General features: G+C 33.3%; 1 protein-coding gene across 1 annotated transcript in view; it reads left to right on the top strand.

The window, feature by feature from the left end:
• LOC143224762 (guanylate cyclase 32E-like) overlaps positions 1 to 23,633 on the top strand; it is a 40,429-nt gene extending 16,796 nt beyond the window's left edge. The window contains exons 3-5 of the mRNA XM_076453034.1: positions 9,744 to 10,047; positions 19,553 to 19,702; positions 23,480 to 23,633. Of these exons, the coding sequence (XP_076309149.1) occupies positions 9,744 to 10,047; positions 19,553 to 19,702; positions 23,480 to 23,508 (483 nt within the window). The 3' untranslated portion in view covers positions 23,509 to 23,633. The remainder of the gene's footprint in view (positions 1 to 9,743; positions 10,048 to 19,552; positions 19,703 to 23,479) is intronic.
• The last annotated feature ends 1,278 nt before the right edge of the window (positions 23,634 to 24,911 follow it).

The raw sequence follows: 24,911 nt of genomic DNA, 5'->3' as shown, positions 1-24,911 counted from the left end.
AACTGATATTTATCTTTATGTAGATTTCTTGTATAACATCAACTGATCTTTATCTTTATGCACATTTCTCGTATAACATCAACTGATCTTTATTTTTATGTACAATTCTTGTATGACATCAACTGATCTTTATTTTTATGTACATTTCTTGTATAACATCAACTGATCTTTATCTTTATGTAGATTTCTTGTATAACATCAAATGATCTTTATCTTTGTGATGACAAGAAACCCACTTGTTGAGAAATTTATATGCAAAAACGGCTCGTTTGGGCTGAGAAAACACTTTTACATAGAAGAGCGAACAACGTTTCGACCTTCTTCGGTCGAAACTCTGACGATGACCGAAGAAGGTCGAAACGTTGTTCGCTCTTCTATGTAAAAGTGTTTTCTCAGCCCAAACGAGCCGTTTTTCATATAAATGATCTTTATCTTCATGTACATTTCTTGTATGACATCAACTGATCTTTATCTTTATGTACATTTCTTGTATAACATCAACTGATCTTTATTTTTATGTATATTTCTTGTATGACATCAACTGATCTATATATTTATGTACAATTCTTGTATAACATCAACTGATCTTTATCTTTATGTACATTTCTTGTATGACATCAACTGATCTTTATATTTATGTACATTTCTTGTATGACGTCAACTGATCTTTATTTTTATGTAGATTTCTTGTATAACATCAAATGATCTTTATCTTTATGTACATTTCTTGTATAACATCAACTGATCTTTATTTTTATGTACATTTCTTGTATGACATCAACTGATCTTTATCTTTATGTACATTTCTTGTATGACATCAACTGATCTCTATCTTTATGCACATTTCTTGTATAACGTCAACTGATCTTTATTTTTATGCACATTTCTTGTATGACATCAACTGATCTTTATTTTTATGCACATTTCTTGTATGACATCAACTGATCTTTATTCTTATGCACATTTCTTGTATGACATCAACTGATCTTTATTCTTATGCACATTTCTTGTATGACATCAACTGATTTTGAGGTTCATATATCTAAGCGTTATATGATATTTAACACTCTTTACCTTTATATAGATGTGTTGTATAACACTAACTAATACTTAGCTTTATATATCTCGGTGTTATATGACATTTGACTATCTTTATCATTTAGTGTTATGTCACTCTTTACCTTTATATAGATGTGTTTTATGGCACTAGATGATCTTTATATTTATATAAATGTGTAGTGTGACACCAACTGATCGTTAACTTTATGTACCTATCTGTTATATGATATTTAACTATCATTTATTTTTATATACCTTTGTGTTGTATTACATTTATTTATATTTATCATCTTATGGGTTGTATATTATTTAAAAGAATAATTACATCATAATTGTTATATGTGTATAATCACGTGTAAGCCAGACGCAACCATTTCTGGGATAACGGATACATTACAGGCTGTTACTATCCGTTCCTAATTAACCTACGTTTACTCTTATTCGAGTAACTGACAGAACATTTTCATCAGTTTCTAGTTACTCCAAATATTCCGTTTGTTTCAGATAAATCCTTAATGGAAAACCTATTTGCTATAATTACGCGATACAGAGATTCATCAACTCGCCGGCCGCAAAAGCAAAAAGTTTGGTTTACTTTGGCTTTTGGCCAAATACTACAGCTAAACCTTTCAAAAACAGCCTGAAGTGCTTTAAGGTGAAGGGAACCAAAATATAACGAAGCTGTTTGCGTCTTAGGTAAAAATTCTTAGTAAAACACTTGCAGTTTCAGCCGTAATATAGAGTTTCTTAAACCAATGTGAGATGTAGATATGATACATTCAACCATAACACTTGTTTTCTAGTGCTAAGAGCACTTATATTCAGTTAATTTGATTAACGCACAGCTCATGATAATTTATAGGATATGTTAAAATAACAACTTCTTCGTTCTAAAGAATATTTTGTTTTCTATGTACTCACGATAAAATATAAAACGAGAATTGATACACCTAACATTCATTTCAACGTGAACATGAATATTTTCTTTGTTGATTAATTATGAGTTTGATAGGAAGACGTTTGTTAGGTATTATTGGCTTTAATCACTTACAAGCGTTGGAGTATATGTTATTCACCTGATACGATTGTAATGGGGAAAAAAAACACACTTTATATTTAAAAGTTGTAATAGGTAGAAATCTTATGCTCAAGATAACCAGACGTCCCGGTAAAGGCGGGTCGTTTATAGCTAGTTTGTCCCAGAAAAGTTCCCAGGACGATCGAAACGTCCCGGTTTTGTGACAAAGACAACAAATTATCAGTCACATTGAATCAGGAATGTAATAGGCTCTCTTGACTTACTATTTCTCGTAGCACGTGCTCTCTTGCTAACTCATTCAAAAGCTCCGTCTGTGATTAAATCAGAGTCTGCGCAGTTGTATGTATATCACCAACAAAACAGTTGAAATAATTAAAATAACAAACAAATAGTGTTAATATATTTGGATGTAGCGTTAATGTGGTGTGAGAAAATTCAGTAACTTTAAAATAAATTAAACACAAGTTAAATTGGTTAAAATGCGTTATAATCGTTTAAAAATTAGTGACAATGGTCAGAGCGCTCTGGTTTCTGGATTTGGAAATCTGGTCAACCAACTTTTGCCATACTTATTTAAACTTGGGTGAGATGAACCTGGGATATAAAGACTGTTACGTTTTGAAACTACTGCTGTTTTAAGTACGTAGATACAAATATTCCTATTCAACAAAATACTGTGACGTCAACAAACATCGGGTATTCGCTTTGTGAGTATTAATACGCGTATTCGAATAGTTTGGAAGGGAAAATTCAAGTATTCGCATCAGCCAGATGATTTAAGGAATATTAATATTCATTTCTCTTTCTGTGCATAAATCAACATAATATTAAAACGTCAGCTGATAGATGAAAAACCTCTGCTTACTATTGGTTATAAATAATATAGTATTTAATGTCAGAGAGAACTATTGACAAATCCTGAAAGGGAGGCTGTGACAGTTGGGCGTGGCAGGAGGAGGTCTGATTTTCTATTTGATGGCTATGTAAGGAAACAAAAGTGAAACTTATGAAAATTATACTTGCCTGAATAATAGTAATATTATAATAAGTAATTAACGTTGAATTTAGTACTTCTTGGATGAGTGATGAATAAATTAGAGCAGAAGGAATGCGTAGAGAAAAAGTATTATTTCTTACACCAGGGGAAACATAATATTGTTTTATACAGTGTTAAAATATGGATTATTACGTGCGTTTTTCAGCTATACTGTTATAACATAAACGAAATAATACTTTAATTAAATTTTGAATGTAACTTAGTAAGAACACTGTGATATGCACAGTAAAGATTGTCAGTGGGGTGATGGTTAAATCTGTACCATCCAACCACTTTGAAATTTTTTATATTGCGTGGTTATCAACAGAGTTAATGTCACTTGATAAAGTAGGATATGGTTACTGAACTCCATCCAGTGGTACATGAACACTTTGGACTCAGCATGGACAGGTGGTTAAGGCACACGGCTCGTAATCTGAGAATGTTTGTTTCGAGTCCTCTTCACACCAAACATGTTCGCCCTTTCAGCCGTGATGTCGTTATAAGGTGACGGTCAATTCCACTATTCGTTGGTAAAAGAGTAGCGCAAGAGCTGGCGGTGGGTGATGATGACTAGCTACCCTTCCTCTAGTCTTATACTGCTAAATTAGGGACGGTTGGCGCAGATAGCCCTCGTGTAGCTTTGTGCGAAATTAAAAACAAAAACAAAAACATGAACACTTTATACGTCCTACTGTTAGAACTTGTCACATTAAGGTAAAGCGTAATTATTGTGATCGGACCATTTTTGACCAGCTGACATGTCCTAAGGTAAGCTTTTATTAATTTTGTTAATATGAACTATATTCTATGTAAATAATATAATATAATATAATATAATATAATATAATATAATATAATATAATATAATATAATATAATATAATATAATATAATATAATATAATATAATATAATATAATATAATATAATATAACATAATATAACTGTTATAATATTACATGCTTCTATTTATACTATATTTTTCACCAACTATATTCTGTATTATATAGCTGAAATATTTATTCATTATCATATATGTTTATTATAGTTATTAGTGTAACAACCTATTTATTGTTAAACTAAATATCTCATGTTTTGAACATTATCACCATTTTTACTTATTATTATATGTTTTATTCATTATTTCCATTATAAACTATATTCTATATTATATAACTGAAATATACTTTCGTATTTATTACGTAATCATATGGCAGATTTAGAACACTTCACACCTGGCTGTGGTGAACACTTCACACCTGGTTCTGGTGAACACTTCACACCTAGCTGTGGTACTTCCGGCCAGGTGCACCAGTGTACTGTTCAGAATCAACTAAGTTTAAGTCTAAAAACCCTCGTCAGAAGCACATCACTAACTCGTCAGTATTACTCTCAGTAAAGTCAGAAGCACATCACTAACTCGTCAGTCTTACTGTCAGTAAACTACCAACCTTTCTCAGTGATAGAGCCGAAAGTGTTTTGAGATCTAACTTGAATTCTTAGCATTACTCACATCTGTCCACAATGTTGATGGAGAGCAGGTTTGGAGCAGTACTCACATCTGTCCACAATGTTGATGGAGAGCAGGTTTGGAGCATTACTCACATCTGTCCAGAATGTTGATGGAGAGCAGGTTTGGAGCATTACTCACATCTGTCCAGAATGTTGATGGAGAGCAGGTTTGGAGCATTACTCACATCTGTCCACAATGTTGATGGAGAGCAGGTTTGGAGCATTACTCACATCTGTCCAGAATGTTGATGGAGAGCAGGTTTGGAGCACTACTTACATCTGTCCACAATGTTGATGGAGAGCAGGTTTGGAGCATTACTCACATCTGTCCAGAATGTTGATGGAGAGCAGGTTTGGAGCATTACTCACATCTGTCCACAATGTTGATGGTTTGATAAAGTCCAATAAAAGTAATTCCTCTACTGGAAATTGTACCCAACATCAATTTCACTGACAAATACACAGCTTTCTTGGAGTTATTTGTCTTTTAATATTTGACTGAAAAATACAGACAGTCATGATGGCATGTCAGAGTTTCAAGGGGCGTCTTACATCTAATAACATTCTAACTCAATATGATAACAAGGTGTCATACGTGACACCTGATGATACACCTAACATAATCAAGGCTTCTTTCTAGCTTGGGTCTGAACCACAAACACTACCTGGTGTGAGAGATGATACTCCATATATAGATAGTGATTCAGAATTGAACTTCTGGATGAGACTTAATCAGCAGACAATTTATCCACATTTCTTCCTGAACATAACCCTCTGCTTTTACCCACAATACCACGGATGGTCAGGGATAGCATGAGAAAAGCTTAACCATTGCTGAAAGTAATTTAAACAATAGCCATTGTGTCGTACATTTAAAAATCAACTCAAGTAACTGAACTACTTGAAGTCAGAGCTCAGTTGGTAACATGAAACACCATGGAACTCAGAACTCAAGATGATCATGTCTTTATTGAAGATTCCTCAGGAGAAGATGGATGATCGAGAGACTGGTACATTGAAACTTACTTTTCACACACGGTCAGAACATGATTACCTCCAGTTCTGTAGCGCCACGTTGTGGACTGAAGAGTAAGACTGACAAGATATGGTCCAGATATAATGTCCATCTTGTCTCTCCACTGAAGGTATCTCTTCACGCTCGGTTGTGTCAGTCTGAGCAATGAAGTGTCTTCCACTTGGATCCCATATTTAAACTTGGTCAGTGTTTCACTCATGGTCTCTGCATCCAGTCGACTTCTTCTGCAGCAAGAAGTCAAAAACCAATCCTAGAACCAAAATAGGACTGTTAATCTTCCCTCTCAACTCTTTGGTTTCTCCGAGAAACCTCATCTTCAGAAAATAAAGAGCTCAACGTCTACATCGATGGCCCAGGCATTCCTGAAAACATCAATCCTATAGGTTATTGAAGGATTCATGAAAACACTTTCCTACATTACCTCTACTAGCCAAACACTACCTGGATATTCCAACATCCCCCGCCCCCGTTGAACGTTTGTTTAGCATCGGAGGCAAAAACCTCAGACCTGATTGCTGTTGCCTCATTTGAAAGATTGATGTTGATAAGAAAATTGGTCATTTATAATGTCTATAGGTGTTATTTAAAAATATATATTTTGTTCTTAAACTTTGTTGGTGTATTTCAAAAATAAATTTATTGAAATATTAGTTGTTCAAATTTTGTTCGTTTCATAAAATAAATGTATTGCTATCTTATTGTCTAATCACGTGTTAAGTGATGAAGTGTTCATTAATATATTCGTATTAATTATATTCGTATGAGAACGTTCAGCACTTTTCTAGTTTTCGTATTTGAATTCGGTAACTGGTCTTCAGTGTTCAACTATTCTTGGTTGCCACTTATAAACAAGGAAGAAACGTAATGAACTTCCTTCTTCGACTTATATATTTAGAACAGTTTTAAGAACGAAACGTAAGGGTGCTCATGTTTTCTAATAATCTAAACAGGAAACATTTTCTATGTCTTTTCCTTACAATTAGGAGCGGCATTGGAAAGATCCACCCAAAGCTGTATTACTAGTTTGTGTAAATACTGCCATCTAGCGGTCGTAATACCCAACTAAAAAATAAAATATGAGATTGCAAATATTATCATCATTACTGAGATGTAATATTAACAAACTACCCATCACTCTGGTGGTGATTAATTGAATTATTCGAAGATGATAGAAAATTATTATAATTTTCTTAATATGTTTTTAGAAACAAAATGTGGAAATTATTAGGAGCCTACGACAAACCATTGCTGCTTAACACGTGAGAAAATATCAATCAATTTGTGTATTTTCTTATAGCAAAGCCATATCAGTTTACCTGCCTTGTCCACCTAATTTTAGCACTGTAAATCAAAAGAATTATTGCTGTCCCACCATTAGACGATTTTAATCACTTTGTTTGTTTGTTTGTTTAGAATTTCTCAAAAAGCTACAAGATATAACAGTGTAAGACTAAAGGGAAGGCAGCTAGTCATCACCACCCACCGCTAACTCTTGGGGTACTTTTTTATCATCGAATAGTTGAATTGACCGTCACATTATAGTGTTCCCACAGCTGAAAGAGCGAGCATTTTTGCTGTGACGGGGATTCGAACCCGTGACCCTCATATTACGAGTCGAGGGCCACAACCACCTGTCCATGTCGAACCTATTTTCAATCAACTGATGTCTTTACGACGCATTGGTGTAATGCATTATGGTCCTATAGAGCATTATCCAACAAGCCCATACCGTATGCATTAAAGGCATTGTCTAAAGGGTTTGATTCTCATTAGTTTAACAGCAATTCTGAAGACTTATAAGAACAACGTCAACAAATCCGCGTTTTTATAATCGAGGTGGACAAAACATGGATAACCTCCTGTACTGCTATGTGTTTTACATCAGATAAACAAACAAGCAAACTAAATAACCAATAAAGCTGTTATAAGTTTTGCTAGGCCTCATATCTTTATATATACACACACACGTATATATATATATATATCAAATACAATATTTTAAAAATATAATAACATGTTGAATCAATTGGCTGTGACCTTATAGGTGGTAGCTATCTGGGTCTTAACGCATTGATCTAATGCATAACCAGACATCGACAAGACGTTGAGTCTATTGGCTAGACATCCATAGTGCCAGTACGTTAATGTCTTAGTGGGCTAGCTATCCATAGTACCAACTGACCAATACGTTAATTAATTAGTCTGAATTTTGACTTCATGACTTTGTAATAGGAAATATCCCGAGAAGTACATAGAATAAACTTACGTTTCAATTTTGTGAGGATAAACTCAATCAACACTCAGAGTCGTACTTACGTTTCAATTTTGTGATGATAAACTCAATCAGCACTCAGAGTCGTCGTCACTTACAAAGTTGCACAACAGGTTATCTCTGTTCTGCCTACTGTAGGTATCGAAACTCGATCTGTAACAATGTGGTTCTTCCTAAAGGAACCGCAGAGCCAGCCGGAGTTGATGTTTCTTTTAATTAAGCACCTTATTAGGGTGTATAAGAGTGTAGAGGTCAACACTACGGAATAATGAAGATCACGTGAACGTATTTCGTGCGCGAAATCCTAACTTTCGTCATAATTCTGTTAACGTGAAAATTTGAAGGATGAAACTATTATTTTCATTTTAGGTAATGTGAACAAAATCATCTGATATTAATTAGAAAGCAAATTTAATTCATCCAAACATAATATTCATCTTGTTTTGTAACGGTTCTTGTTTATTATTAAGCACAAAGCTACGCAATGGGCTAGCTGTGCTTTGCCCACCACGGGTATTGAAACTCAATTTCTAGCAGTCACACCGCTGTGCCACTGGGAGTGGATATTTAAGCACAGAGCTACACAATGGGTTATCTGTGTTCTGCTCATTATGAGTGTAGAAACTTGACTTATAACGTTGTATGTTCAAAGGCACACCGCTGTGCCACTGTGGGGTGGATACTTAAGCACAGAGCTACACAATGGGTTATCTGTGTTCTGCTCATTATGAGTGTAGAAACTCGGCTTATAACGTTGTATGTCCAAAGGCACGCCGCTGTGCCACTGTGGGGTGGATACTTAAGCACAGAGCTACACAATGGGTTATCTGTGTTCTGCTCATTATGAGTGTAGAAACTTGACTTATAACGTTGTATGTCCAAAGGCACGCCGCTGTACCACGATTGGCTTATCTAGTCTCATGGAATTGACCGTCACTGTTATAGCGTCCTCTTACTCCCAAAGTGGGGAGCACAAGAGGTTAATAAGTATGGAATCTTCAGATTAACAAACTGGGCACACTAATACGTGGGCCATGACCGGGTCTAGATGGTATTCAGTAGTGTAACGGTGCCAACCTTGGACCTCCAGTTCACAGCTTGGCAAGCTAACTTCATCAGTATATTTAAGAGTATTTTATTTGATAAGGGAAATTACAAGAAAGATAGGTGGTCACTCACGGGGAACACATGTTGGGGTCCCCTGGTCACTCACGGAGAACACATAGTGGCCCCCCCAGGATTACATAATGGGATCAGATTCAAAGGCTATGCTACTCTCCATTCTCCAAGAGTCCTAAGAATAAATTTCGGCTTTGATAACAATTGGTAAAGCGGCTCTCCAGTTACAGGAGAACATAACACTCACACTCAGACGTTTATCAAAGAACGACCAAGAAGATTACACACGCAGACTCATTTTACTTGACATGAAGAAATTCTAACAACCATTTCTTCATTCAAGGATGCTAATAGTTTATTAATGTAATTCTGATGACCTGTGTTTTAACTTTAATGTGTTCACAAGTAATTTCAGATCTCCTTCAAAGTGCACTAAATAATATTGTTTTTAAAACATTTAACATCTTACATATTCGCTATATTACATTTCTAGTTTTAATTAGGACGGAACAGGTATGATTACAATTACTTTTGTTTGTAATAAATAAATATATATATATATATTTTCGTTTTATTAAATCTAAGAAGTTAAATCTTTAATTTATATAACTTTTGACTAATATAATGTATATATATCTATATGTATATATATCTATATTCGTTTTCCAGAAATGTTCAGACCGGAAAGTTTCTAACAAAAACATCTACACGACGTTTGCTCGAACATTGCCTCCAAGTTCTAAGATCTCCAAATACGTGATTTCCCTCTTAAAACATTTTAACTGGAACAAAGTGATACTCGTGGTATCTGAAAATCACTGGTATAAACAGGCAGAGGAAGCCCTGATGGTTCTGGCTAAAGACAATGACATACAAGTCACCAAAACTTACTTCATACCCGATTTTTACATCAGTGGAAGCCACGAGGAGGACATAAAGAGGATAATCGATGAATCTTTTAGGATCACGAGAAGTAAGTTTTCTGACATCTCTGTTTGCCAGTTGTTGAAATTGTTACATTCGACCATAAAATTCGTTGACTTTGGTCTCGCACTGAGTGCAAAACTTTCTTTGACTGTTAGTCAGTAGCTTATTTCGAACTGTGAGTTTTAACACTGACAATTACAATTCGTACCAACTGCGAGTCTTGACATAGTGTCTCGTGTAACGTTCTCATATCGCTCTGTTTCAAGTAAGTTTATGTTGTTAATTTCACTTGTTATAAACTCGATGTAAAGTTAAAATCTTATTGTCGGTGTAAAATATAGAGAAACCATATCATTGACTAGTGGAACTACGGTGTAAAATATAGAGAAACCATATCATTGACAAGTGGAACTACGGTGTAAAATATAGAGAAACCATACCATTGACTAGTGGAACTACGGTGTAAAATATAGAGAAACCATACCATTGACTAGTGGAACTACGGTGTAAAATATAGAGAAACCATACCATTGACTAGTGAAACTACGGTGTAAAATATAGAGAAACCATATCATTGACTAGTGGAACTACGGTGTAAAATATAGAGAAACCATATCATTGACAAGTGGAACTACGGTGTAAAATATAGAGAAACCATACCATTGACTAGTGGAACTACGGTGTAAAATATAGAGAAACCATACCATTGACTAGTGGAACTACGGTGTAAAATATAGAGAAACCATACCATTGACTAGTGGAACTACGGTGTAAAATATAGAGAAACCATACCATTGACTAGTGAAACTACGGTGTAAAATATAGAGAAACCATATCATTGACTAGTGGAACTACGGTGTAAAATATAGAGAAACCATATCATTGACTAGTGGAACTACGGTGTAAAATATAGAGAAACCATATCATTGACTAGTGGAATTACGGTGTAAAATATAGAGAAACCATATCATTGACTAGTGGAATTACGGTGTAAAATATAGAGAAACCATATCATTGACTAGTGGAATTACGGTGTAAAATATAGAGAAACCATATCATTGACTAGTGGAATTACGGTGTAAAATATAGAGAAACCATATCATTGACTAGTGGAATTACGGTGTAAAATATAGAGAAACCATATCATTGACTAGTGGAATTACGGTGTAAAATATAGAGAAACCATATCATTGACTAGTGGAACTACGGTGTAAAATATAGAGAAACCATACTATTGACTAGTGGAACTACGGTGTAAAATATAGAGAAACCATACTATTGACTAGTGGAACAAACCGAATATTGAAAATGTGTTTATGTTTCTTTATTATTAAGATATTTGTTACTAAAACTACAGTATAACAAACAAGTGCAGGTATTATAATTATATTTTATTTGTTTTAGTTACAAGTCGTGTCTTGTTGGTTCGATATAATCCGTTGGTTTGGTTTGTTTTGAATTTTGCGCAAAGCTACTCGAGGGCTGTCTGCGCTAGCGTGCGTGTGTGTGTGTGTTTATTTAGCAAAGCAACCTCGGGCTATCTGCTGAGTCCACGGAGGGGAACCGAACCCCTGATTTTAGCGTTGTAAATCGGTAGACTTAACGCTGTACTAGCGGGGAACCTGCGCTAGCCGTCCCTAATTTAGCAGTGTAAGACCAGAGGGAAGGCAGCTAGTCATCACCACACACCGACAACTCTTGGACTTCTCTTTTACCAACGAATAGGGAGAATTGATCGTGACATTATAACACCCACACGGCTGAAATGGCGAGCATGTCTGGTGTGACGGGGATTCGAACCCGCGACTCTCAGATTACGACTCGAGTGCTTTAACCACCTGGCCATGCTGAGGCCCGATGAAATCGAGGATGTATTAAAGAATAGCTTAGCTTTGTTATCGTCTCTCATGTTCTAATAGCCTAATGCATTTTATAATTTTATTTGGAGTATCTTTGATAGACAAAAAGAACAACAGCAAAATTAGACTCTCTCAGGAAACAGAACTTCTCGAATGAGAAGTATATCTCACATGTATTTTTCATGCGCGTGCGAATAAGTCGAGCTAGTTTTAAAATGATACTAAATATGAGTAGAAAGCAAATTAGCTCGGGTCAAAGCGATATTTTCACTTTCTGTGAATTACCATTAAAGAAAATTGTAATTTCATGTAGTGCCAACATTTAAATCAAAATATAAATCTTTACAAATAGACTGTATATAATTATCATAGTAATGAAGTGAATTTAATAATTTAGTGTTTGGTTACTATTGATGTAATTCACACCACATACAATTCACTCTATTTTGTAATATTTTATTGATGTAATTCACACCACATACAATTCACTCTGTTGTGTAATATTTTATTGATGTAATTCACACCACATACAATTCACTTTATTTTGTAATATTTTATTGATGTAATTCACACCACATACAATTCACTCTATTGTGTAATATTTTATTGATGTAATTCACACCACATACAATTCACTCTGTTGTGTAATATTTTATTGATGTAATTCACACCACATACAATCCACTCTATTGTGTAATATTTTATTGATGTAATTCACACCACATACAATTCACTCTGTTGTGTAATATTTTAATGATGTAATTCACACCACATACAATTCACTTTATTTTGTAATATTTTATTGATGTAATTCACACCACATACAATTGAACTGTATTGTGTAATATTTTATTGATGTAATTCACACCACATACAATTCACTCTATTTTGTAATATTTTATTGATATAATTCACACCACATACAATTCACTCTATTGTGTAATATTTTATTGATATAATTCACATCACATACAATCCACTCTATTGTGTAATATTTTATTGATGTATTTCACACCACATACAATTCACTCTATTGTGTAATATTTTATTGATATAATTCACATCACATACAATCCACTCTATTGTGTAATATTTTATTGATGTATTTCACACCACATACAATTCACTCTATTGTGTAATATTTTATTGATATAATTCACACCACATACAATTCACTCTATTGTATAATATTTTATTGATATAATTCACATCACATACAATCCACTCTATTGTGTAATATTTTATTGATGTAATTCACACCACATACAATTCACTCTATTGTGTAATATTTTATTGATGTAATTCACACCACATACAATTGAACTGTATTGTTTAATATTTTATTGATGTAATTCACACCACATACAATTGAACTGTATTGTATAATATTTTATTGATGTAATTCACACCACATACAATTCACTCTATTGTGTAATATTTTGTTGATGTAATTCACACTACATACAATTCACTCTATTGTGTAATATTTTATTGATGTAATTCACACCACATACAATTGAACTGTATTGTGTAATATTTTATTGATGTAATTCACACCACATACAATTCACTCTATTTTGTAATATTTTATTGATGTAATTCACACCACATACAATTCACTCTATTGTGTAATATTTTATTGATGTAATTCACACCACATACAATTCACTCTATTGTGTAATATTTTATTGATATAATTCACACCACATACAATTCACTCTATTGTGTAATATTTTATTGATATAATTCATATCACATACAATCCACTCTATTGTGTAATATTTTATTGATGTATTTCACACCACATACAATTCACTCTATTGTGTAATATTTTATTGATATAATTCACACCACATACAATTCACTCTATTGTATAATATTTTATTGATATAATTCACATCACATACAATCCACTCTATTGTGTAATATTTTATTGATGTAATTCACACCACATACAATTCACTCTATTGTGTAATATTTTATTGATGTAATTCACACCACATACAATTGAACTGTATTGTTTAATATTTTATTGATGTAATTCACACCACATACAATTGAACTGGATTGTATAATATTTTATTGATGTAATTCACACCACATACAATTCACTCTATTGTGTAATATTTTGTTGATGTAATTCACACTACATACAATTCACTCTATTGTGTAATATTTTATTGATGTAATTCACACCACATACAATTGAACTGTATTGTGTAATATTTTATTGATGTAATTCACACCACATACAATTCACTCTATTTTGTAATATTTTATTGATGTAATTCACACCACATACAATTCACTCTATTGTGTAATATTTTATTGATGTAATTCACACCACATACAATTCACTCTATTGTGTAATATTTTATTGATATAATTCACACCACATACAATTCACTCTATTGTGTAATATTTTATTGATGTAATTCACACCACATACAATTCACTCTATTTTGTAATATTTTATTGATATAATTCACACCACATACAATTCACTCTATTGTGTAATATTTTATTGATATAATTCATATCACATACAATCCACTCTATTGTGCAATATTTTATTGATGTAATTCACACCACATACAATTCACTCTATTGTATAATATTTTATTGATGTAATTCACATCACATACAATTCACTCTATTGTGTAATATTTTATTGATGTAATTCACACCACATACAATTCACTCTATTTTGTAATATTTTATTGATATAATTCACACCACATACAATTCACTCTATTTTGTAATATTTTATTGATGTAATTCACACCACATACAATTCACTCTGTTGTGTAATATTTTATTGATGTAATTCACACCACATACAATTCACTCTATTGTGTAATATTTTATTGATATAATTCACACCACATACAATTCACTCTATTTTGTAATATTTTATTGATGTAATTCACACCACATACAATTGAACTGTATTGTGTAATATTTTATTGATGTAATTCACACCACATACAATTCACTCTATTTTGTAATATTTTATTGATGTAATTCACACCACATACAATTCACTCTATTGTGTAATATTTTATTGATGTAATTCACACCACATACAATTGAACTGTATTGTATAATATTTTATTGATGTAATTCACACCACATACAATTCACTCTATTGTGTAATATTTTGTTGATGTAATTCACACTACATACAATTCACTCTATTGTGTAATATTTTATTGATGTAATTCACACCACATACAATTCACTCTATTTTGTAATGTTTTATTGATGTAATTCACACCACATACAATTCACTCTATTTTGTAATGTTTTATTGATGTAATTCACACCACATACAATTCACTCTATTTTGTAATGTTTTATTGATGTAATTCACACCACATACAATTCACTCTATTTTGTAATATTTTATTGATGTAATTCACACCACATACAATTCACTCTATTGTATAATATTTTATTGATGTAATTCACACCACATACAATTCACTCTATTGTGTAATATTTTATTGATATAATTCACACCACATACAATTCACTCTATTGTGTAATATTTTATTGATGTAATTCACACCACATACAATTCACTCTATTGTGTAATATTTTATTGATGTAATTCACACCACATACAATTGAACTTATTCTTCCTTTGTAAACAGAAGAGAGAGAGAGACAGATAGACAGTTCGCTTATTAGAACTTGTTTTTGTTTGTTTAGGGCCTGGGGAGGTCAGTTTTTATCTTTGATTTTTTTTTCTGGAGATAGCCTCGTTCTCCAATGTCTTTATGATAACTATATACACTTGGCGATTGATAATATTCTTTATAAATCGGCCGTTTCGTATATCTGGTATTGGACAGTTAAATATGTTAGTCATTTGTGGTCGTAAAATAATCTAAGAACCGAATTTCATTATTTCAACCTTTACGTTACAGTTACATCTATTTAAATGTCTGTTTTTGGCCTAGAGCGCGTGCTTTCGATAAGCCTTGATATTTTCATTTCATTACGTGCCTGGCGGCACGAGGAGAGGTAGCGTGCCTTGTTGAAATGCAGCGATAAAGTCGCGTTAATTTTAGGGCTAAGATCACATGTTAAACCTTGAGAAAATAACATAACTCTAAGCGCTGTTTTTCTTTCACGTGGTCTTTACCTTTCATCGAAGTCTTACAGAAAGTAAAACAATAATCCTGGATAAGCAAGAAAGGAAGACATCTGATCCACAGTCAAGTTTTCAAGGGATTTCACACGCAAAAAAAACATCGTGTAGTTTCTGGCTTCACCAGTATTTCTTCTAACAGGTTTTGCACGTCTTTGAACATTCTTGGATGTGATCTGTTCACTCCTATATCTTATTTTGTTATGTAGAATTGTTAAAAAAAATTACCACGTTAGGATTCAAGTTTTATAAATATGTTTCCACTTTGAGAAACCATAGATAGCGGAAATGATTAAAAGCTCAGATACAGTTATCAAATATTCTTGTCATATAAAATAAACAATATTTGATGAGTCAGTTACGGCAACTTGATTCAGTTACAGTTACAATGCAATCTAGGAAGTATTGTTTTCGTTTTGTTAAATGGTTTTATTTGAATAGTTACACCTTGTATATACGGTAATATTACTGTACTATTAATGGTATTATCAAATACACTGTTTACTCTTGTACATAGCTTCATACAAAACAAATTGTATTTTCTTTGTTCTTATACGTTCAACAATGTTAGCATTATAGCATCTGTGGTTAACAATTATTTTATATAATTAAGTTTTTTGAAGTTAGTGTAATCAGAACATGTGTTAAATTATTCTGGTTATATAACTACACGTATGTTGTGTATTAGAAACGTTGATTTTGTTTTTAATTTTAAAATATGCATTTATTTATAAGTTTTCTTGTAAGGTGGTATAACTTTGAATTCACCTCCCTACTCACGTGAGCGCATGACGTGTCTTCCTGCTGTATAGTATTTTTTTCTACATGTTTATTCTACAAATCCCGAACGATATCTCTTTTGCTTCATGATTTACTACAAAGAGAATACAATTCATGAACAACTGTAATGTTTCAGTTCGTTGGTTACCACGAGGTAAGACCCAAAGTAAAATCGGAAAGATACCATTGTAGCCAACTGTCCAAACAATGCTTAACATAAAGCTGAAAGACTAGCATTATAACCAACCAGAGCAACTTTAGTTCTGTTAAGTTTAGTGAAACAAATTACATATTTTTTTACACTTAGAAAGTCGTTTAAATTACTTGTTTGTTGTTTGAATTACTTCTTTGTTGTTTGAATTACTTCTTTGTTGTTTGAATTACTTGTTTGTCTGTCGATTTTCTTCATTTCGCGCCCTGCAGTAGAGGACAAGGATTATTTACCATTTGTTTTTTCACATAATAACTTAGTTCTTTATAATAATTTGAGGGTAATCACCGAGGTTCCAGATTTAGACTTTTGACCGTGGTGCAAAAAACGTAACATATCTTGAACTCCACAAATTTGATATGAGTGTTGTGTAAAAGATATTTATAAACTGGGTACCGAGTGTTATCTTAAAGATATCTATAAACGGGGTACTGAGTGTTGTGTTAAAGATATCTATAAACTGGATATAGAGTGTTGTGTTAAAGATATCTATAAACGGGGTACTAAGTGTTGTGTTAAAGATATCTATAAACTGGATATAGAGTGTTGTGTTAAAGATATCTATAAACTGGATATAGAGTGTTGTGTTAAAGATATCTATAAACGGGGTACTGAGTGTTGTGTTAAAGATATCTATAAACTGGATATAGAGTGTTGTGTTTAAAATGTCTACAAACTGGGTACTGAGTGTGTGTTAAAGATATTTATTAAGTAGGTATAGAGAGTTGTGTTAAAGTATCTATAAAATGAGTGCCGAGTGTTGTGTTAAAGTATCTATAAAATGAGTGCCGAGTGTTGTGTTAAAGATATCCACAAACTAAGTACTGAGTATGGCGTTAAGATATCTATAGACTGTGTATAGAGTGTTGTATTAAAGATATCTATAGACTGAGGTAGTTTAAATATATCTGCAAACTATTGTACTTAGTGTTGTCTTCTCAGGTGTTAATTAATGAACAGATGTTTCGCACCAAAAAATTAAATTAGAAAAAGAAGAAAAATATCATATTATAGGAACAGATACACACACAGATACACACACAGATAGATACACAGATACACACACAGATACACACACAGATAGATACACAGATACACACACAGATAGATACACAGATACACACACAGATAGATACACAGATACACACACAGATACACACACAGATACATACACAGATAGATACACAGATACACACACAGATACACAGATACACACACAGATAGATACACAGATACACACACAGATACACACACAGATAGATACACAGATACACACACAGATACACAGATACACACACAGATAGATACACAGATACACACACAGATACACAGATACACACACAGATAGATACACAGATACACACACAGATACACACACAGATAGATACACAGATACACACACAGATAGATACACAGATACACACACAGATAGATACACAGATACACACACAGATAGATACACAGATACACACACAGATAGATACATAGATACACACACAGATAGATACACAGATACACATACAGATAGATACATAGATACACACACAGATAGATACATAGATACACACACAGATAGATACACAGATACACACACAGATAGATACACAGATACACACACAGATAGATACATAGATACACACACAGATAGACACACAGATACACAGATACACAGATACACACACAGATAGATACACAGATACACAGATAGATACATAGATACACACACAGATACATACACAGATACACACACAGATAGATACACAGATACACACACAGATAGATACACAGATACACACACAGATAGACACACAGATACACACACAGATACACACACAGATAGATACACAGATACACACACAGATAGATACACAGATACACACACAGATAGATACACAGATACACACACAGATAGATACACAGATACACACACAGATAGATACATCGCTCTCGTTTTGTTTAAAATACGGAAAATACGAAATCATTTCATAAAGTGTCAGAATAATAGGAGAGATTATATTGTGGACTAGATAAGGTTATTTCCATACGTATCGTATTTTGGGTATTTTATTGTTGTTACTGAAAAATAAAACGAAAGATTCCTTATTATAAAGAGATAATGGGGTTATTGTTTTCGCTGAGTTTTTGTGCCATCTTCGGTAAGTCTAAAGACTTATAACGCTAAAATTCAAAATTCGATACTCGTGGTGGACAAACCTCAGATAACCTAATGTGTAGGTTTGTGCTTAATAACAAACATACGAACATAGCTTAGAAGCAAAAGTATCACGCAAATGACAGACTTTCCATCTTTTAATGACTTTCTTCATGGATATGTTTCAGTTTTACTAAACAGTTACGTCAAGAATCACATGTTTTAACAATTTTTATACAATAAATGGGTGTGTTCGAAGTGAAATAATTTTGCTTTTACATGATAAAATGAAACTAAAAATGAAACTAATATTAAATTGCTTATATAATAAAAAGTACACCAAATATTACTACTTTTTGTTGTGTGTTTTTTTTCACCTTTCGTGTGACGTAGTCTATATCATTCTGGCTGAAACTGACGTCCTGGTAGACTTCGCACGTTACATTGGAAGGGAAATCAAGAACATTGACGAATACGTCACTATTTGTGTGGAAGACAGAAAATTCTATGATCCTAGCAAATCAAGGCAATATCTGAATAAAGGTAAGTACTTCGTTTTGTGTGCGATAAACGACGTAGTTACCTTCGAGTCAATAAGAGTTATTAACGGTTTTACTGGTTTTGTTTTAATCGTACACCCACGTAAACCCTCATCATGACAACTTAGTTCCGTTTAGTGAAATTGAAAGCTTTGATGCGTTGACTTGTTTTTATTATAGTGATTATTTTAGCCACTAAAAATAAAATAATATGTGGTAATGACTACAAAAATACGAGGTGGTCCAAAATTATATTTATTATTTTTAAATTTAATCATTAAATAACGAAAGTAGGCCCGGCATGGCCAGATGGGTTAAGGCGTTCGACTCGTAATCTGAGGATCGCGGGTTCGAATCCCAGTCGCACCAAACATGCTCGCCCTTTTAGCCGTGGGGGCGTTATAATGTGACGGTCAATCCCACTATTCGTTGGTAAGAGAGTAGCCCAAGAGTTGGCGGTGGGTGGTGATGACTAGCTGCCTTCTCTCTAGTCTTGCACTGCTAAATTAGAGACGGCTATCACAGATAGCCCTCGAGTAGCTTTGTGCGAAATTCAAAAACAAACAAACCATAATGAAAGAAATAAAATCATAAAGTTGCTGTTTGTACTCAAAGTCAAATAGGTTCTACTTTCTTGGTTTGTTTTATTGTTTTTTTTCTCTGCAGTTGGCGTTGCTAGTCCGTAAAATGGCCACCGTGCAAGATAAGTCTCAATGCAACGTTTGTCTTGCAGGGTGGATCATTTCTGTGGCCTTCGTACTCGCCACACGTCACTTCACTAGATTTCTTCTTTGGGGGTATGTTATGGATATCGTGTATCGCAGACTTATAACAAACATCACGGAGCTACTGTCACTGTGGACGTGTTGTGGCGAAAATCGACTGGATTTGAATATCGGTTAAATTTTCTGAGAACTTCTAATGATACATGTGTAGAAGTCTACTTACATCTCAGTAAAATAATCTTTTGTTGGGATACAGAAAATCAAAAATTTTATGGTGTAGTTATTCACTTATTTGATTACTGAATGTTAAAATAGGAATGATTACTTTGGACAACCCTGTATTATTGACATCCCTAACTTTGTCATCAGTATTGACTAAGTGTTTTAAAGTGCTGAAATTATTCTTCTGCAAAGCATAAAAACGTTATCAATACGGTTCTCGGGCTTTCTCAGTAGAGTAGATAATTATTATTGCCATAAATGGTCAGTTAATATTTTAACTCGGGTAATACTTTGTTATTACTTGACTAAATGGGGACCAGATACTTCGTGAAGCAGTTTATTGAGAAATTAAAGAAAAACTTAGGCCTTATTTAATACTTTTCTATGTTGACTATTAGGCTATACAGATTGAAACTTGTTTGTGTTATACCAGTCAAGCTGACCCTAAAATAAACATTTGAATGGCAAGTACTTAAGAATACAACAGTTGATTAAGTGTTAAAGGAAGAAGTAAATAACACATGTTATGTGTTTAGCTGCTTGTACGTAGTGTGGAAGTGTGACCGTAGTATGAATCAGAGAGTTTATTGTTTAAGACGTTGCTGTAAAAGCGTGTTCAACAGTTTCGGACTAAAAGACGTTATAAGAGTGACAGTTGAGCCCCACTATTAGGTTGTGACCCAGAGATCAGCATAGGTGAACTACATATATCCAAGGATTGGTGTTTCTTTGTCCATTAGGACAATCACGCTGTGACTTTGGTGCCATTGGTGAATCATAAGAATAACAGTCAGATCCTTCTATTTGATTAGAAAACAAAAGCCTGGAAGCTCGATAGCTGAATAGCTAGTATATCGGATCAAAATTAGGAGTGGATAGCGCAAATTGCCACTGGTGTAATTTTGAACTAAAATTCTAGAAGAAAAACTGAAACAAGTATTACTATTCGTGAGCAACGTACAGCAATTAGGATTTCAGAGTCCATTACAACTTCTATGATTCTATATTAAAGCGTTAATAGCATTGTACTTATGAACAATTTTAAACAGCTTCTTTTGAGGTAATGGTTTGATTTCTGTACAACATTTCGTCGTGTCTTTATTGTTAAAAATAAAACATTGTAGAGAAATAAATCTGTCAGTCGACAGACGAGCGTATCGAAACTTCATGTTGTTCGTAGGTTAAGTGGGTTAAGTAAAGCAAATAAAAACGTTTATATCTAGTACGGACAAATATTCTGTGAAAGACTTTGTATATTGTGTTCAATCAATGTTAACATTTCATCTCCTATCTGCGATTCCTCCTTTGTAGACTTACAAAGTCTGGTTTCGATATTCGTAGTGGGCAGAGTTCTAATAGCCCAGAGTATACCTTTGAGCTAAACTACAAACAAACTAATACGTTTGAAATATAAATATTGCTACTATTTACATAATACGCTAGTGCTAAAAGACGGCTACTGCAGAATAAATTCGTAATATGTAATTTGGAATTTTGAACCTCACGTGTGACTATTGTAAGAAACAAAGAATGAAGTTAAACTGAAAACGAGTTTGTTTTAAATATCCGAAGTTTTGTTAAACATTTTACAATACTTCTCTGTTGTTATTGATAGATAAGCAAGATGTACGTGTGGATAAAAGTTACTTACTTGCATGTCTTAAAGACATGTACAACTGCCTATATTACCAAGAAATTAGATTAAATTTAACAGCATATTCCATGTCACTATCCATTCAGATTCAGTGTTTACTTATTGTGAAAATGTTGAAGATTTGTCACTACAGGTTAATGTCAGATTATTGCTATGACCTTATCAGCCTAGTTTTGCTATCTGGAGTTGAACAGGATGTGTCTTCTTATAGTTACAGATGACCCCACAGAAAGAGAAGTGAGTACAGACCGTTACAGGCAATTCTTATCATAACTCTACAACCACCAACAAACGAACATTACGACGAGTTCCTTGAATCTGTCAGGAAATATTCACAACTACCGCCATTTAAGATTCCTTATCCCGAAGGACTAGAAATTGGAGTAAGTCACTTTTATATCATTAGTAACGGGTAAGTAGAATGTGTAAAATTAGAGCGAGTCTTAACCGGACTAACACGTTATGTTTGTTTAACACGAGCGTCGAAGTTCAAACATAAGGAGGAAATAATTTTGAGACTTTGTGAAAATGATTTGAAAACAAAGAAAAGCTCAACGTTGGCCCGGCATGTCCAGGCAGGTAGTTAGGGGTCGCTCCATTCGCAATCTGAGGGTCGCGGGTTCGAATCGCCGTCGGACCAAACATGCTCGCCCTTTCATCAGTGGGTGCATTATAATGTGACGGTCAATACCATTATTCGTTGGTAAAAGAGTAGCCCAAGAGTTGGCGGTGGGTGGTGATCTACTAGCTGCCTTTCGTCTAGTCTTGCACTGCTAAATTAGGGACGGATAGCACAGATAGCCCTCGTGTAGCATTGGACGAAATTCAAAACAAAAGAACAAACCTACAAAAAGGCTTCGAACGAAACTGAAAATCCCCGCCAGATGGAATATACCTATGAAACACACCATCATAAAGCAATGCAAAATATATACTTTTAAATAACAGAGATATTTTAATATCTTCTGAGAAATAAAACTATACTTTTATTAGGTCGGGTTTAACTCACTGCACTGTGACTACAGACCAGCACTAAAACCATATATTTATTACAACTTAACTCAATTAATAAAAGGCAGGCTTATCTCTTCAGGATAATATAATATTTAACGAAAGATTTATTTATTTTTATCAGTGTACAGACAGAAAATTATCAGACTACTTTTCATCTTATTCACAGATTCCTATCTATGCCAGCCTAGCGTATGACGCCGTCATGATATACGCAGGAGCACTTACTAGAGCCTTGGCTGACGGCCATCGAGAAGATGATGGCAAAGCTATCTTCAGTTACATCCAGGGGTACAGATATCAAAGTAAGTCTACCCGTAAAAATTTAGGGTTAAGATTAAACTACTCGATGGGATTAGATTTCAGTGTTCGAATTTTTACTTTATCTTTCCTAATTGAAGTTCTCGACTACGAAAATAATAATTTAATCTTTGTTTAACTCGTGTTGTTATTGTACTAAAACGTAGGTTTACTCGTAAGTCACAGAATAATATATATATATATATATATATATATATGTCCTTAGGTCTATTATAAACACCAATACACCGAACAATGTTATATAGCATCATCCATGTACTGAACAATGTTATATAGTATCATCCATGTACTGAACAATGTTATATAGCATCATCCATTTACTGAACAATGTTATATAGTATCATCCATGTACTGAACAATGTTATATAGTATCATCCATGTACTGAACAATGTTATATAGTATCATCCATGTACTGAACAATGTTGTAATTCATCACATAATCCTTCAGAACTCTTCAGAAAACACTGTTCATGTATCCTGGTTCATAAGACTTGATATGGAACAAACTCAATACGTACATACAAAAAAGAAAGTATAAATATTTATATAGAACTGTTTAAGTTCATAACTAATATAACACAGTTAATGTATGAAATAGGTTTATGCAAACAGCTACAAATAAATAAAGTTGAATATCGAAACTATTTATTGGTCTATTATTGTGATAGAATCAAAACAATTTGGTTGTCAGCTATTCTACGGACGATACTGTTAAGAAAACTGTGACAGTGAAGTGTAAAATTACTTTTAATTTTGGTTTTTGCGTTTTTCTATATTGTTTTCATCAGAAATGTTGGGACGTGCACTACGTTTGGTTGTGAGTGAACCAAGTTACATTTTTTTTCATTTTTTGAATACCCTAATATGTTAACAATATTTTCATCTTAAACGCACGAGGTGCTCGTGATGTTTCTGTTTTGAGCGGATTAAAATACATTGTTCCATACCCTTTTGTTAGCTTTTAAAATACATTGTTTCATACCCTTTTGTTAGCTTTTAAAATACATTGTTTCATACCCTTTTGTTAGCTTTTAAAATACATTGTTTTATACCCTTTTGTTGGCTTTCTTTTCACATTGTACATTTTAAAACAAAACACTGTTACTTCTAGAAAACACTGTTTAAGAGCAAACACTTTTAAGTGTGTGCTGTGTTATTTAAGATTTACATTTCACAATATAACTTTCGTTATTTTATTATTTACTATAACAACATTAATTTGTCAATCTAAATTTGTTTTCCGGTTGTTTTTTGTGATGAAAGTGCCGGATGGTAACCT

The sequence above is a fragment of the Tachypleus tridentatus genome, chromosome 9, assembly GCF_004210375.1.
Source record: "Tachypleus tridentatus isolate NWPU-2018 chromosome 9, ASM421037v1, whole genome shotgun sequence".
Taxonomy (NCBI): domain Eukaryota; kingdom Metazoa; phylum Arthropoda; class Merostomata; order Xiphosura; family Limulidae; genus Tachypleus; species Tachypleus tridentatus.
Note: the sequence above shows the minus strand (reverse complement) of the source record. Positions and strands in the feature narration are given on the sequence as shown.